Source organism: Sesamum indicum, linkage group LG15, assembly GCF_000512975.1.
Source record: "Sesamum indicum cultivar Zhongzhi No. 13 linkage group LG15, S_indicum_v1.0, whole genome shotgun sequence".
Classification (NCBI taxonomy): Eukaryota; Viridiplantae; Streptophyta; class Magnoliopsida; order Lamiales; family Pedaliaceae; genus Sesamum; species Sesamum indicum.
The window spans coordinates 7,059,575-7,078,061 of NC_026159.1; the positions used below are offsets into that span (position 1 = coordinate 7,059,575).

Below are 18,487 nucleotides of genomic sequence, written 5' to 3' on the forward strand. Positions count from 1 at the left end.
AATTAAATTATACAAGTTGCCAGTAAGATACAAAAAATATATGTAATTAGTAACAATTCCAAAGTTCTCAGTAAATATATATATTATTAATTAGTAACAATATTTTTTATGAATATTAATTGCTTCTAATAATATCATCAAAGTCATTGTACGTAGTGACGAAATAAAAAAAAAATCCTGACAAGTTTAATCCTAAAAGCTCTTAACATTTCATCTTTAAATCTTTCACATTATTTTTACAAATAATTTATCAAACGTTTTGTAACATCGATCTGGGTGAAAATATTGTTGAGGTGGAGATGGGGTTTTGTAATGAGCAAGAGAGTGATGAGATCAGCAATGGGGACAACCATCGAACCCATGCGCAATTCAAACGGTCCCTCATCACCTCTCTCTCTCTCTTTATTTACTGCCTTCTCTCTCATTCCTTTTTCTTTGATTGTCTTCTTCTTCTTCCTTATTTTTGTCCACTTCTTCTCCACAGATCGCTCCAACTATAGCTATACCCCCTGCAAACAGGTGAGCTCTGTAATTGCTATTGCTGTACTGCATGTCTGCTTTCTCCATTCTTGCATGGGAATATCTACTTATGATCGTACGTACTACGTACAAATCCATGATTTTTGGGGGTAAAGTGAACGAGAGTTGTTGTCCATCTTCTTGTTCAAAGGTTCACTCATTCATGCGTAAATACCATGACCTTCAACATTTGCACTTGAACATAGATCTTTCTGTGCGTGTTTGTGTGTGTGTTTTTTGTCTTTATTTATATATGTATGTGTATATGTGTGTGTGTAGAGATGAACACACAGAACAGTACACGTTTTGCAGACTTCACATAGAAATTCCATGGTGGAAGCGGAACTGTATGTGCTACATATGTGTGTGTGTGTGTGTGCATATACAGTATAATCTGTATCTATCCATGTGTGTGTGAGTTTGTCGATGTGGTTATGGAAAAGAGGAAGAAGAGTATGTGGCATGTAAATTGGAGACAAGCAGACAAGAGGGTCAGACTCCATCTCCCAAACGGACACATCAAACCCTGCAAAATTCCCTTCAGAATGTTCTTTTCTCTCTGCACCCTTCTTTCCTTTTTTCTCCTCTCTCTCTCTCTCTCTCTCTCTCTCTCTCTCTCCCAAACAGGCGCGTGCTCTATTTTTAGTTAACGTCACCCAACATTCATGTCCCTTCTCCCACTAATCTCATTAACATATACATATATATATATATATACTTAATTTAGTACTATTGCTCTAAACATTTGAAACATCGAAATATAATATTCATTTCTCTTCTAATTAATGTTACAATGTTTTTCGCAAGATTCTTTTCTTCATATGTACATATATATATATATGATGCTATATGAGGGGGGAGGGGAAAATCTTATTTTTAGAAGAAAGTTTATATTATTTAATTCAATTAAATTATGTAGCAAGTGTTAGTATATTTATTATATAATTTGTAATTATATAATTGAAGAGCAAGTGTATTTTGATCTATCATGTGATCAAATTTATAAACTACTACCTAAAATATTTTTTGAATATTAATATAAAAAACTTAGAAGCTTAAATCTATTAAAGGGTGTCTGCAATAGTTTAAATGATTATCAATTTGTTGTTCAAAATTATTTTAATTTACAATATACTTTTAAACTGTTTAAATGTAAATAAAAAGTTATAATTTTCTTTCTATCAACTTTTACAATTTATTAGTAAAAATCATACGTAGATATAATTTTTTTCTTAATCACTCAAATTCTGATTTTTAGTTTTAATTTTTTTTAACATCCATAACTTTAAATTACAACTAAACTTGCAACTTTCTTTGTTACGATATATTTCAACCAAAAGTTCGGATACATCACAACCATCGATTCATATAAAATCCATAAGTGCAAATCTCATATAGACCATACAAGATAGAACCAATGTGATGAATCTTAAGGCCAAAATTCCACCAAGAACCCCCCCCCCCCCCCCAACTAATTTTTCATTTAGTCCCATAAAATAAGGGTAAACATGTGTCGCTTTTAGTCCCATAAAACTTGTAATCACGTTTTTTTAATTCAAAATATCATGTGAATTGTGGTTTTGGGACTAAAAATTATTTGAGACTAAAAAGACGTGATTTTAAGTTTGACGAGACTAAAAACGTCACTTGCTATAATTGTGGTACCAAAAAAAATTTTACTCTTATTTTATAAAACTAAAAAAATATTTTTTTCATATTCTAAATTATACATGCATATATAGAGATATATCTCTATATAAGTAAGTTGATGAAGTGTCATTTACACTCACAAGCACAACACACAAGACAACATCATTACTTGTCCGTTTTCCATCTCCTAACCTCTCATTATTCCCGTTCTCTCTTATTCTAAGAACCAAACACCACCAAAATTTATTTAAAAAAAAAAAAAAAAGCGTTGTCAAAACACGCGTTCATTACCTTTTAGAGATAAAATGTCAAGCCATTGCTCACCAGCAAATGAGCTGATCATTATATCTGAGTAGCACTTGTCACCTTTTCATATGTAGGGTTCATAATTCCCTCTCATCTTTTTGCCTCTTCCCTTTATTTATTTATTTTTTTCTAAGTAATTTTTCTTCTCTTCTTGCCCTGTATATATCTCTTCTTGGATATAATTCTGAGATGATGGTGTAGTAAAAGTTCGATATATACTGTTAAGTTGACTTGTATGCACAATTGGTTCTGAGTTTTATGCAGAGCTTGAACGATGGATACAACCACGGAATCCTGCGTTCCGCCCGGTTTTCGGTTCCATCCCACGGACGAAGAGCTCGTCGGGTACTATCTTCGGAAGAAGGTTGCGTCCCAGAAGATCGATCTTGATGTTATAAGAGATATTGATCTGTACAGGATTGAGCCATGGGATCTTCAAGGTAAATTAGTTATGTGGAAAAATGTGCGTCTGTGTGCGCGCGCGTGTTTTCTAATATTTTTTGAAGGAGGATCAAAGACCGATTGTTTGGCCGACTCTGATACGAACCCGTAGCCTAATTATAGGTTACGGGTCGAAGGTGCTTACCAGCAAGCTACCTTAGCTCGTCGGTTTTTGTTTTACGGATGTGGTCAGCAATTAGGGTTTCTTAATGCAACTCCACATGTATAAGCATTTTGACGTTGTTGTGTCTGTTTGGAATAGAAAATTCAATCAGGTCCTGAATAGGGAGCAAAGATAAATAATATATAGCACAAAAGGACTGTTTTTCTTAATTTGTTCTTGTTTTTCTGGTTTTGAGGGAGATCATGGAAACTGTAGTATGAAACAGATAAATGTCGAATCGGATATGAGGAGCAGAACGAGTGGTATTTCTTCAGCCACAAGGACAAGAAGTATCCAACGGGGACAAGGACGAACAGGGCTACCATGGCAGGGTTTTGGAAGGCTACCGGAAGAGATAAGGCCGTCTACGACCGGACGAAGCTCATTGGCATGCGGAAAACCCTCGTCTTCTACAAAGGAAGGGCTCCTAATGGTCAGAAAACTGACTGGATCATGCACGAATATAGGCTTGAATCTGAAGAGAATGGCCCTCCACAGGCAAGTTTCTTGATTATATCCTTTTTTCTTCAAAAAATCGCTACCTTCTTCTATGTATGTGTGTTCTTCTTCAACTTCTAGTTAGTCATGAAATATCAAGACATCGTCAAGAAAACAAATAAATTTATTGGGCTAGTGCAACGATGCGTACGAACAGTGTCGATATTTTGAATTCTCATTGTTTTAATCAATAGGAACTCAGAAAAATTATTCTCAAATATAAAGTTGGCGAGACGTAAACGCTTGTATTTGTTGTTTAGGGGTCTAAGTGATTGGTCCTTGTGATAATTGTGAATGGCATGGCGCACCAAACTGTAACTATTAGTGAGAAGACAACATATACTTACTGTAAAATTGAAGAATATTATCTTAATTCCTGTTTATGGTCTTGCCAAAAAATAAGTGAAACGATGCATAGATTATTTAAATACATAGACAATGATTTCTCTATCCATATATAGGGCCCAATTTTCCCCGGCTTGTAAGGCATGCAAGCAAACCTTTAATCTTTTTTATCTGCTTCACTTTGCATGTCCCATTACATGCAATTTGTTTCACTGTTGATGCCTTAACGCCTCTAAGTCAAAAAGTCACTACTTTTCCGCAAATGAGTGTGCTCTCCATTTAGACCAACTTTCCTTGCATGAGTTTTCCTTACAACTTCAACATTTCCAAAAGAAAAGTGCCCTTTCTTTTTCGTTCTACCCACATTTGACCCTTCTGCAGTCTACACTCCTTTCGTCAAACATAGTCGAAATTTATGATAAATATTTTGACCATAGCTAAAGATTCTAACAAATATTGATTAATAATGCTCAATAACTTAAACTTTCACACTGATTCATTTGACGGAGTCGATAGTATCGATTTACAATGAGTACATATTGCAACTTAGATAGTAATCCATTTTCTTGTAGTAGTACCCTTATACATAATAGTGAACTTTTCGCAGGAAGAGGGGTGGGTGGTTTGCCGGGCTTTCAAGAAACGATCGACAGGGCAAACGAAGAGCATCAACGAAGGCTGGGACTCGACATACTACTACGAAGAATCTACGGGTGTTAGCTCAATAGCGGAGTCCATCAATTACATAGCTAGGCAACATCAGCAGCCGCAGCCCTCATCCTTTCGAGCCCAGAACTTGATCTGCAAGCAAGAGACCGAAGCCACCGAAAGTCTACATTTCGTACAGTCCGATCAATTCGTGCAGCTCCCACAGCTTGAGAGCCCATCACTGCCGCAGATCAAGAGGCCTGGCTCGACATCAATCGCCACAGAAACGAATAACAACGAAGAAGATGCTAGTGACAAGTACATGATGAGGGGAATTAGCAGTACATCAAAGAAGGTGACGGATTGGAGGGACCTCGACAAATTCGTGGCGTCTCAGCTCAGCCACGGTGACGGATACGACGAGGTCAACGTCGTTGGGCCGAGCTTTGAGAGCGGCGTCGATGATTTCGGACTGCTGCTACTGCAAAGTGGTAGGGAAGAATCTGCGGGCCCGAAGCTTAGTGAACTCTCAACTACTGATTGTGATTTTGGGATTTGCATATTTAATAAATGAATTGTTGTGGGATTATGGAGATATGATCATGGCATTGTTTTATGCCAGTTGATTGAGTTACATACATATATATAAATATATATATTACAAATATATAAAATTTTTGTGAACATGTTTGGTTGGGAAATTATAAAAGAAGTTTAAGATTAACTCTCTGTATATATATATATATATATATATATATATGTCTATTTACTTTTGGTGCGAGCTAATTAAACTTCATCCATGTATGCAAGTACAATAAACTTGTCGTATAATTGATATACAGTTTAGAAAAAATAATCAATCAAATAGGAGGTGCAATACATTTGTTTTGTGGTTAGTTCGATTCGACCAAATTTGATCCGAACAAAAATTTGTCCATAAGAATATTTTAGTTTGGACCTGCTCGGCCAAACCTTTTTGAGGGTTTGATTATTGCAGGAAATTTAATCAATTTCGGCACTATATTATAAGAAAACTTTTTGCAAATCCATTATAGAAACAATAGTAGATTAAAAAAAACCCGTTAAGAAAAAAAAAATAATATAACCCTTGAACTATTGAAAAAATATAAGCTCATTGACTCCCTGGTTCTCTAGGGTTAAGCCCAATAATTTGGACTCAAAATTTTCTATGAAATATCTTGAATTCAAATCTAGTGGGTGCTTACATGAGGGTGTTAATTGGGTCATGTGCGTAAAAAATTTAAATAAATAAAAAAAAAACCTTTATTATCTCTCTTGAGATTCTACATAGCCTTCTTTAAGAGTTTAAGATTTTTATTTTTTTTTTTCAAAAGTGTTTTTTTGTTGTGAGTGTTTCACAAGAATTGTTGTATCTAACTCTTCAATTAAAAAAAGAAAAAAGAAAATTTTCATCCTATAACTTTGTTCTGAATTCATTTGATCATTTATCTTTGGTAATATAAGATTTAGTTTTTTATCTATTAATTTTACGTATATTTGGTCCTTTAACCTAATTTATTACTCTTTTGTTGTTTTGATGATGAAGACTAATAATCCACTCATGCTCTAAGTGTAATACAAACAAATATTTTTTTAATAAACATAAACTCTTATACCATTTTAAGCGAACATTAGTTAGGAGATGCCATATGAACGAATATATATGGATTAAATTTGATCTTGAAAAGTTGTGTAGAGGTAAAATTATCCGAAATTATATCAAATGACTAAAATTAGATAATTTTAAAAGTTATCATACTAAAATTAAAACGAGTAAATTTAAAGAACTAAATATAATAGCAAGCAAACTTAAAGAGCTAAACAAATCATTTTCCATTAAAAAAATGAGCCATCTAATGTAGATGAAAAAACTACATTAAATAGGTATGGCATCTCATAAAGCAAGATGTTTCTATTTAGATAGAGTTGTATAACTTTTTTGAAATACATTCATATTTTGAATTTAATAAACATATAATTACAACATTTTTAGTAATCAATACATCAATATTTATAAATTAATCAATAACTTTAAAGCAAATAAATTAATATTTCAAAATCAATCAATAATTTCAAAGCAAATAAATATTACTATTAAAAGAGACTGAATACCTACATCCGTACGTTAAGAAACAAATGTCTTAATTTCAATGATCTTGCTGGATTTGAGCCACAAAATATTTAAAATATATTTTGTTTTTATACAAGTAAACATAAGATAGAAAAGCTAATATTAATTATATAAAAATGAAATTACAAATTGCTTTTTCCATCCTCCAGTGATCTATGTTTGGCATTTTAGTCCATTACATTATTAGAATTACAAAATAGTCCTATATATTTTAAATTTTCACGAATTTAGAACATATTTAGTAATTTCGGCAGAAAAGAAGGATAAAGAAAAAAAAACAAAATTAAAATTATTTTTTGTCAAAGTTTTGTTCTTCTTTTTAGTAGCTTCTATGTACTTAGGGGTGGCATAAATAGGGTAGCCCTAATCATCATTAAGTACTAATTGTCAATATGACTTTCTCTTCATCTAAAGTTAAAAGTTTTTAACCTCCCTTTTCATTATCCTAATTAATTAATAAATACAAGTTGGGAGTTATTTTTTACCTACATATATTAGTATTATATATTAATATATTATTACTTTCTGTTCAAAGTTACGGTGAAAAGTTCACGTTATGTTCTAAATTTATTTTAAAAGTTGTGGTGAAAAGTTCACATACATACATGACTGGAATACAAATACAAAAAGCATCTTTTAGGATTAATTTTTATATTATTTTACGAAGGGATAAAATTGAGAATTTTACCTACTGCACAATTATGCACCAGGTGAAACACAATTTTCGAGCAAGAAAAAACGGTCACTATCAATGAATAGTGGTTTGCTTAAAAATTAATATTTTTTGTATTTATAGTAGAGTTGGAAGTTATACTGTATGGTAGGTCTCAGTTGTTTAACATGTCCCACATGTATATTAAATTACTTTTTTACCCTTACAGGTTGATATTTTTTACCAATATACATCATTTGTCATACTTAATTACTTTAAATTAATGCTAGACATTTTTATTATTTATCACTATATTATTTAAGTTAGGATGATATATGATACATTTTCGAGATAATATTTATAATATTTTTATATGATATTATAGGAATTTTCAGGTTTTGTGCTACGAATCTTAGTGAAATGTTCTTCAAGTGTTACATATACTTCATAGGTAGTGTGGTACAAAATATGTACCAAACATTTTTACCTCAAAAGTGCGAGTATTAGTTATTAAAATATTAGTTGTTCGGCTAAGCTTATAAGCTCATCAAAATATTTTATAAAATGTTTGAGAGCTTATAAGTTTTTTAAAATCGTTCGACAAAATATTTATGTCAAATACTCTAATACTTTATTTATTATGTCAAATACTCTAATATTTTATTTATTCAAACATTTTAAAAACTTATTCTTACGATAAAATTAAATATTTTTAAAATTTTAAAATATCTTATAAAATGCAGGAACTTATAATATATTTCATATAAGCTTAATCAAACACTTTCCTCTCCAATCGAAACACATAATTAACAAGGAGGAAGGGATTATATGTTTCTATCTTTTTTTCTTCTCAAAATGCTTAGATACCTTTTTTATATTTTTTTAAAATTTAGAAAAATATATACCTATTTTAATTTTCATAGTGAGTTAATTTAGATTTAGCCCAAAAAAATTAAATTGAATTTTCTATTACAATTCATATTGTATCATTTATTTTATTTCAGATATTACATAAAAAAAATTTAAATAAAATTCATGATGTATTCTTAATCGCACAACCTATACATGTAAAATAAAACAGAAAATATAATAGGAATTGCAACTGAAATACAACCAAGGAAAATGGCCATAATTATGACAAGAAAAACAGGAACACGAAGGTCAAAAAAGCACAAACAATTTCAGTGTGAAAAGAATATAACAATATCCAATACCAACTCAATAAAAAAAAAAGAAAAAATCATTAATATTCAACATTATAAAAAAATAAACAAAATAAAAGTAATTAAGAGAAATAGGTCAAATTAGAGGGGGTACTATATATACTCCCCGTGGGGCCATTGCCTGTCTAGCGTGCGCTGTGCAGCTTCTATTCTATTTCCCCCATTTCCCCCCCCCCCCCCCCCCCTCCCACCCCCCAACATACACACACTAACTTTGGACTTTACATTGACACTATTCTGTTTTAGGTTTTGTATATTTGAGGCACATTGAAACTACCTATAAACACTTTGAGACATCAATAAGAGTTGGAGACAATTAGATGGTTTGTTGCTTTGTTGCTTTGTGGTTTGCGAAAAATAATAACAAGAAGAATTCGACTTTAGTAAAAAGAATATTAACATCGACGAACGATAATCCTAATCGTAAAAATTATGTATTCGTTTTACAATATCAATCGCATTTAATAAAACAAATATAATTAATTATGTACGGCAGCTGATTTTTGTTTTTTTTTTTTTTGAATTATGAATTAATCTTGTAATAAAACAAATATAATTAAAAGCACCCTTTATTTTCTTTAGATAGTTTCTTATGGTAAAATTGGGGGGGGGAGTCATCTACTTTACGGGATTTATAGAATTAAATGTGTCGATTTGTTTCAATTTTAAACCTAATTTGAAAATTTCATAAAGCATATGACCAAATATATCGAGTTCTTTCAATTTTATAATTATTTTTCAAATTTCATAAAGCAGAGGAGTAAAATATTAAACCCACTATTTTATGAAACTGAAAATGTAATTTCATTGACTGAAGTGAGAGAATTAAAATTATATATATATATATATATATATATATAAATATTTTTTCCTTTATATATATATATATATATATATATATATATATAATTTTAATTCTCTAACTTCAGTCAATGAAATTACATTTTCAGTTTCATAAAATAGTGGGTTTAATATTTTACTCCTCTGCTTTATGAAATTTGAAAAATAATTATAAAATTGAAAGAACTCGATATATTTGGTCATATGCTTTATGAAATTTTCAAATTAGGTTTAAAATTGAAACAAATCGACACATTTAATTCTATAAATCCCGTAAAGTAGATGACTAAATGTGTCAAGCTTTTTGAATTTTGAAACTGTTTTGAAAATCCGGTAAAATAGAGGACTAAACTTTTTTCAATTCTGGGACCATTTTAAAAATTCCATTAAAGTAGAAAACTAAAAGTGTCAAATGTCCCCCTTCAGTCAATTTGACCGAAAAGTTGCATAACGAGTTTTCTGGTTGTATTAAATTTACCATTAAAAAAAATGATTAAAGGGCCGTTGGTTTTATGAGGAATAAAACGAAATGGATAAATTATGATCAACACCCCTTGAAATTAACTCTAATTACACAAATATTACTTGCCTTTTGTAAAAGACTCCCTGATGGAGTACTGTTGGTGTAATGTATCATGTATCTTAAGATGTGTTTGTTTAAAGTTTTGTCACTGGATATAAGATATATTTGTAATTACAACTACAACCTTAATAGTATACTTGTAACTTTATAAATAATAAGGACTATTTGTATCATTAAACCTAATTTCAAGAGAGTTTCAATTTAACTTACCCAAATATATATATAAATCGAGTGTAAAGATAATAAATAATAATTGCAATATATTAATGTAAGATCCCACATCGAAAAAATTCCTAAATTGGACGATACGTATTGTGTAGAAATTAAAACTTATTTTGAAAAAGACATATTGTTGAAAAGCTATAGCTATTTGTGAAAGAGTTGATGAGGAAGAGAGGGCTTTATATTTCTTGTGGGAATCAATGATTGCTACCACAGCACGCAGCATTTGGATATATATATATATATATAGCTGCATCACCTTTTTTATTACATCAAGATAACCTTATTTATACATATCTTCAAACTTCCTCTATTAAAATACAGCTTATTTGGTTTGTGTGTTGCAGCAGTTGTCCTGGACATGAAACCCTTTGGACCACTCATCAACACATGGATCAAGGAGTTCAAATTTGTGTGTATATATATATATACATAGATTAGTTGTTATTCCTTCATTTGTTCAAATATTTGTAGATATAATTCTCTGTTTTCAATTGAATAAATATTATGACGTTCTGATTATTGTTCCGTCTTTAAATCGAATAAAATACACTATAAAAAATAATGGCATCAGTAACAATATAAATTCCTTGCAAAATAGTGAAATTAGCAAGAAAATATTTACTTGGTAATTAGCTCGGGTCGAACTTTTTTGTTGTTGATTTTGCTAGAAATTTTACTAACAAAGATTGTAAATTTTTTGCGCGGAACTTTTGAATTTTTTTTACCAGGGCCTGCTATGAAGTTTTACAATGTTAAATTTCCTTTCTAATTATAACAAGGAAATATTTCGTTTTTTAAATTGATTTTAAAATCACCAAAACTTCAAATTATTATTCCTTGCTAAATTCATTGATAATTACCAATATTTTGATACTCGAGTCAGAATTTGAACGTGAATGTTAAAAACTCAAAAAAAAATAAAAGAAAAATCATTGTCAGAAATATATCCATTTATATCTAATTAAGGTTTGTTTTTACCTTTTTATCCCACTTTGACGTCACACAGTATAATCCATCAATCCAAACGTAACCTTAACAAAATTTTCGACATGGCACGATAAAATATTGGGCCAGCTCCCTCATGTATGACAGGCCCAGAATCTTAAGCTAAAAATCTAACAGCCAGAAGCCAAAAGTCCATGTGAAGAACCCAACTAAGAAGGCCTAGTTTCAAAGCCCTTTTACCTAAAGGGTTATCACCCATAAGAGACTGCCTATATACAGGGATCACAGTCCACCTTTTTATTTTTTTTTTTGATAATATATGATTCATTACTTCATTGAATATACATTAATTTAAAAATATATTTAATATATTAATAATTCAAGTCGATAAATAAATTCAAATTAGCGACATAAGAAAACAACAAATTATTATGCAAGGAAACATATATCACTAAAAGAAGAAAAATTTGATTATTCGCTATACTCTAAATTACTACGGGTTGAAAATCATAGTAAATTAATAAAATCTATCACGGTCAGATAAAGTCGATGTAAAAACTTAACTTTTGGCCACGGTCAATTAACATTCGTTGCGGTTTTACCTATGATCGAAATATTCGCCATAGTAATTAACTGTAGCAAATGTTTGGCTTCATTTGCAGAAACAATAGGTAAATAGTTGTTTCGCGGCCGTGGTTAATTAATATCTTTCAAAAAATTTTACTTTTAACCATAATGAAAAGTCACATATCTTCTAGTGAGTCCACATGCATTCATGGGCTCGAACTCACAACCTTTTAAATATAAGGTCTCAACCTTACCAATAGAACAATGCTTCATTCGCATTTTTCTTTTTAAAATTTATCCTAATGTTTATCCAATTTCCATTAGTTGTTTATCAGTAGCGAGTCTTGCTTATCATCTTTGTTTGCTAAACTTTCAAACTCAATTTGATTAAAATAAAGATAATAAAATATTAAAAAAAATCAAATTACTCGTCTTTGATCTAAATTAAAGCTCGTTTAGCTCGATTAGATCAACAATCAAATCAAATTTGAACGCAATTTTCAAAACTTCATAATAATAAAAATTTAAATAAAAACATGTTCGACTCGACTCAAAATATTATCAGCCTTGTATTAGACCTCGCAAAATAATTCCTCCAGGTGCAAAATTTTGTCATCCACCGCAATAACCATAGCTATCATCATCATTAGCAACTGTGTTTTTGTTTTATAGTTTCTATATTCAATCTGTTTAAATTACGTTGATTTAAATAAAAAATTATAAGCAGTTTTTTACCAATTTTTACAGTATTCAATAACTGTTCTTTCAAACACTCTGATGTCAATCTTTTTACACTTTTAATTTTTATTTTCAAACACTCCCAACTTTTACTATTATTTTTAACTTACAGTTTTTCCACAACTTAAGAGGGTGTTTGGCTAAGGTTTTTTATATCTGATAAGATGTTGGATCTTATTTTAGAAATAAGTTTCTAAAGTATTTGGATAAAATAAAATGTTAAAATTTATAAGATGCGGAAGGATATTATAAGATGTTACGGTGTATTGCATAATAGGATCTTTTTATTGGTAAAATGATCAAATAGGACAAGATACCATTAAAACTAAATAAGTTATTATTTCTTGACATATTTTATATTTAAATATTTTTAAAATACTTTTATAAATAGTATACATTAATTTAACTCCAAGTAAAAACTTAATAGATAATTTTTCTTACGATAATAAAAAAAACGAATTATTATCTAAACTTTTGAACAACAACAGTACATATGTACATTCATGCTAGTTGAATCTTAACATAGATATATAATTGATATTTTCTTTGTTTAAGAAATGACTATATATATACTTCTATTCGTATAATTTACAATATCTTGAATTTATATTTTTTGAATAAATATAATAGCAATACCAATCTTATTTTTGTTTAACTATAATAATTTATTATTAAATCTGAAGCATACTCTCTTTTTATAGTAATTAAATTCTTTAGGGTAAATATTATATTTGGTCCCTTAAATTTTCATTTAAAATTACTTTAGTCCCTCAACTTCATTTCTTGGCTTTAACATCCTCAAATTTTAATTTTTGTCTCAGTCTGGTCCCTCTGACCATTTTTCGGTGAAATTGTGGCTGAATTTTGACTCTTTGAAGGGTAAAATGGTCAATAAATTTGTGCATGTGTGTGAGAGAGAGAGAGGGGGGGTGCATGTATGAATAATGATTGTTATATTTCAAAATATATAATTCTATAGAGCTTATAAGATATTATAAAAAAATTAAAAATTTTATCTTTTTCCAGAAAGCTTATAAGATCCAAAATATTTTATTTTAAAATTTTATAATTTTTTTAAGAAAAATTTAAAAAATAAAATTTAAAATTTATAAACTCTCAAATATCTTATAAAATATGTTAAAAGGAGCTTATGAACACTCTCTTAGTTCCCTCACAAAAGAAAAAATTTAATGCAAACACCCATTCAATTGTTGTGTTTGGTTAAAATTGATGTCCAACTGCAAATTCAACAAGGAATGAATTGGGATAGAAGGCATTCTTGCAGATGTGTTTTTTTATTATTGTTGGCCATTGTATTACGTTGTTTTTGTGTGCATATATAATAAATAATTTTTCACATTTTAAACTATATATATAAATAAGAGTAAATTTACAAACCAACATTACATTAAATAATAAATAAATAAAAAAAATTAATTTATTAGTTAATGTATGATTTGAGAATTTGAATAAGTTGGTTATCTTATTAGTTGAATGACATTTTTTACTTCATAAAAGATTGATAAAGTAATGTCATTGACCGCTATTTATGAGTATGGATGTAGTATAGATATAGATAGATAGTATAGATCGATATATAGATGAGAATAGAAATTTGAGTAGGAGTACTTGAAAAAGACATTAAGAATATTTTTGGTAATTTGAAAAGTTCGTGTTGTATTGTAAAGAATCGCTATTTGTAGGTAAAAACATGTGTGTTTTTTATTAGTACTAGCTGTTATGGCACGTCATTTCTGCGTGCATATAATAAATATTCTTTACAGTTTAAAATATATTATTATAATAATAAAATATCTAAACCAATATATCATATTTTAAATAATATATAAATAAATAAATAAAATTAACTTAAAGGCATTATCAACAAGAAAAAAATTGATGTCGATGTGTCACAAATCATCATTTGTAAGTGAAAAAAGATCTTTCTTTTTTATATTAGTACAGATATATAGTGAGAAGAAGAATTTGAGTAGAGGTGATTGAAATATATATAAGGGATATTTTTTGTAAATTTGAAAAATTGGTATTGCAGAGTAAGTAATCACCCTTTGTGAGTAAAAATGGGTTTATTTTTTTTTTAATATATAGTATAGCTATAAATCTTATTAAAAAAAAAATTGATACAACGGTGTTATAAACCACCGTTTGTGAGTGTAGAGAATCTTTATTTTTTACTAATTGTTATAGCACGCCGTCTTTGCGTGCATATAGTAAATAATATTTTTACGCTTTAAAATATATCTTACATAAAATAAAATATATAAATTGATATATCACATTTAAAGAAACAAATAAGTAAATAAAAAAATTAACTTGTGAATGTTATCGACATAAAAAATTTGGTATCGCGCTATCCCAAACTGTTATTTGTGAGTAAAAAAAAATCCTTATTTTTTATATTAATATAGACAGATAATATAGATATACAGATGAGAAGAAATTTGAGTAGGGGTGCTAGAAAATGACATTAGGATATTTTTGATAATTTGAAAATTTGATATCGCGGTGTAAGTAACCATTATTTGTGAGTAAAAATATAATTTTCTTTTTATTAGTTCTAGCTATTATGTCACATTGTTCCTACGTGCATATAATAAATTATTATTTACACTTTAAAATATGTTATTAATAAAAATAATATATATAAACCAACACATTACATTCAAAAATAAATAAATATATAAAATATTTAGAAATATTATATATAATATAGATAATATAGATGAGAAGAATAATTTGAGTAGCAGTGATTGAAAATACATAAGAACATTTTTGGTAATTTAAAAAATTAGTGTCACGGCGTAAGTAACTGATATTTGTAAGCGAGAAGGGGTTTTCTTTTTTATAATTGTCCATTGTGGCATGTCATCTCTGTTTGCATATAATTAATAATATTGTATGTTTTAAAATATATTATAAATAAATAAATATATATATCTATATATAAATCAACGCATCATATTTCTATAAAAAGAAAGAAAGAAAAACAACAACAAAAGAATAAAAAATTAACTTAGACATATTATTGACATAATAATAAAATTGGTAACCGTTTGTGATAAAAAGGTCTTCTTTTTAATATAGGTATAGATTATTTAATATAGTATAGGTATATATAATTCATATATACACATATTATATGTATATACATATTGTTTTAGTAAATATGTATGAGTATATAAAGTGTGAAAAGTTATATAAAATCAAACCTAATCAAGAGCTTTATTTCTATATAATTGATTATTTTTTAAAAAAAATTAATATTATTTATATAATAAATATAATATATTTTTAATCCAATTCGAACTAAAATTTCCGACTCATCCTTGGCATGGCTGACAAGATTCTAAACCAATTTTCCTTTCTTTTCCATCAAAATCCTCGTTGGTCAGTTTCAATTCTTGATACCCTTTTGCAGGTCTCCACCACACCCGCTTGTCAATCATGTAGGCCCCCTACGAACACATGGTCGTCACTGGCCGGGAATTCACCAAAACTTATGATGCTGCCTCGCTCTCTCCTTTCTTCTTAACTCACCCCACCAATTCTCCAGAAACTCCACACAAAAACGAAAATACCCAATAACAAGAACACAAATTCTAAAGCAAAAACTTGTAAAATAGTTATTCCATTAGCAGAAACTCCACCGAGATCACAAAAACACATCATCATATGTATTCACTACACCCCTATGAACAAACTAGATTAACCCATGCACATATTCACAACCCCCCACCCCTAAGAGCTACACACCAATCCACAAAACTAAGCAGCAGAAGCTTTCTTGGCCTTCTTGGCAGCAGGAGATTTTATGCTTTTGGGCTGCTTCGCCTTCGCCGGAGTTGCCTTCTTTGCGGCCTTCTTTGCCGCCACCTTCTTCACTCCCTCCGCCTTCCTCTTCGTTCCAGCCGCAGTGGCTCGGGCTGTTCTGGGCTTCTTGGTGTCTGCTGTCGGGACGGTGGATTTCTTGGCGGCGGGCTTCGCGGCAGCGGGCTTGTCCGTCTTTCCGGACTCGGATAACTTGTAGGAAGCCTTGATTTTGATGAGTTTTCCCTTTGTTGCAGAGTTCTTCAATTGGAGGCCCAGAATTTTCCTGAAATTCGCCGGCAGCACGGCCTTGTGCTTCTCTTCCATGTACTTTGCGATGGCGTACGGGCTCGATCCGCTCTTCTCATTCAATGCCAACAGAGCCTCCTTGATCATCTGCGCAATTGGCAAAGAAACAACAATTCAGAACAAAATTTCAGAAAAAAATCCCGTGAATTTCAATTCTAATAACAGTGGGAAAAATAAAAGGAAACCAAACTTCAGCATTAACAATCAGATAAATGCTAAAATCTGATCTTATTAACAAGAAAAGTAAGGATTCACGAGGCAAAAACGAGACGAATATACCTCAAAGTAAGGTGGGTGAGAGGCGGTTTTGGTGGTCTTAGCCTTCTTCTCCTTGGCGGCCGCCTTCGGTTTCTTCTCCTTAACGGCGCCCGCCTTCGTTTTCTTCTCCTTAACGGGCTTCTCCGCCGCGGCAGGCTTCTCAGCCACTATTGGCTGCTCCGCAGTGGGTTGCTCGACTTCTCCAGTCGCCGACATCACAAAATCAACACCGAATTGCTAGCGAGAGAAAAAAAACAGAACCCGGGTATAACTGGGGATTATCAAAATGCTTCGAGCGCTGTGAACACTGCAAACGCAGTTTTCGCGATATATAGGCGAGCGCGATCCTTCAGAAATGGAATAGTGAACTCTGATTGGATAGTTTGAAGTGACGAGGATCATGAACTTTTCTGTGGAAGCATCCGGTACGTACACATGGGAGTTTCTCAAGCGTTGATTGCAGTTCGAATTGGATTGAGGAGGTGGCTTTCTTATCCCCAAAGAATACTGGGGGCAGCAATTTTTACTTGGACAGTTTTCAAGGGGTGTGTTTTCTTTCTGAATTAGGGGCTAAATTTTCTCACATTTTCAATGAATTCAACTTAGGGATTCCAATGGGATTGAAATTCAGAAATTTGGGGTTGTAATGTGGGGTGAATGGGGAAGATTTGTGGCGACTTGGATGTGTTTTTGGGGCATCAAATAGAAAACAACTTATTTATTTATGAAAAACGATTTATTACGTTATTTCATATATTTAAAGTTAAAAATCGACTATAATATATGAATATATACACATTAAATTCTAAATTAAGGGTAAATTATATTTATAGCTTCTGAGATAATTTAGGTTAAATTACACAAATGCCTTTTATATTTTACAAAATTATAACTACATCCCCTAAGGAGTGTTAGTGTAATGTTTTTCAAGAGGTGTTTGTGTAAGTTTTACATTTGAATAGGGGGAGGGATGTTAGTATAACGTTTTTCAGGGAAATGTTTGTGTAAGTTTTGCATTTGAATAAAGGGTGTAGTTGTAATTGCAACTATGACCTCAAGAGATGTAGCTGTAATTTTACATTAGAGTATTTGTGTATCTTATCTTACCCCGAGGGAGTGTCAATATAATTTATCCCTAATTTAAAGAATACGTTCAAATAAAATATATAAAATAAGAATTTGCACACGTCAATATGTTCAAACTTCAAAATTAATCAATTTCATCGTTAATTTTAAATTAAATTTCAGATCAAGATATACATTTAAGGAAAACAAATAGATAAGAAATTGCTAAATATAAAAAGAAATATATAAATATATATATCAATATATATATAAATCTAATTTATAAACTTTTTGTTGTGAGTACTCAATATTATAATTTGAAATATTTTGAAATGTTTGTGACATCTTTTGGCCTATTGCTCTCAAGATTAAATGATGAAAAAAAGATTAAAATGTTGTGTGGTGTTTGTGGGTTATTTACATATATAAATAGCTAAAAAGTATTTTTTTAGCGTCTTTTTTTCTCTCCAAAAATTGAACACAAGCTTGGTCTTCTATTTTTTTCGCTAGCTTCCAGTTGACTAACACAAGT

General features: G+C 30.3%; 2 protein-coding genes across 5 annotated transcripts; one reads left to right on the plus strand and one right to left on the minus strand.

Moving 5' to 3' along the window:
• On the plus strand, positions 453–5,287 carry LOC105178132 (NAC domain-containing protein 37-like). Of its 2 annotated transcripts, XM_020698954.1 has the most exons (4): positions 453–519; positions 2,740–2,915; positions 3,306–3,577; positions 4,530–5,287. In XM_020698954.1, exons 2-4 carry the CDS (start codon positions 2,750–2,752, stop codon positions 5,142–5,144), a joined length of 1,053 nt encoding a protein of 350 aa, XP_020554613.1. In that variant the 5' UTR covers positions 453–519; positions 2,740–2,749; the 3' UTR covers positions 5,145–5,287. The 2 variants fall into 2 exon arrangements, with proteins under 2 accessions (XP_020554613.1, XP_020554612.1); XM_020698953.1 differs by lacking the exon at positions 453–519 and having other exon boundaries at positions 2,532–2,915.
• Positions 16,117–17,206, minus strand: LOC105178134 (histone H1). 3 transcript variants are annotated; one of them, XM_020699266.1, is made up of 3 exons: positions 17,020–17,206; positions 16,912–16,989; positions 16,117–16,719 (listed from the first exon to the last, which is right to left on the minus strand). In XM_020699266.1, the coding sequence occupies exons 1-3, from the start codon at positions 17,104–17,106 to the stop codon at positions 16,282–16,284; spliced, it is 603 nt and encodes a 200-aa protein (XP_020554925.1). In that variant the 5' UTR covers positions 17,107–17,206; the 3' UTR covers positions 16,117–16,281. The 3 variants fall into 3 exon arrangements, with proteins under 3 accessions (XP_020554925.1, XP_020554926.1, XP_011099809.1); XM_020699267.1 differs by having other exon boundaries at positions 16,912–16,974; positions 17,005–17,206; XM_011101507.2 differs by having other exon boundaries at positions 16,912–17,206.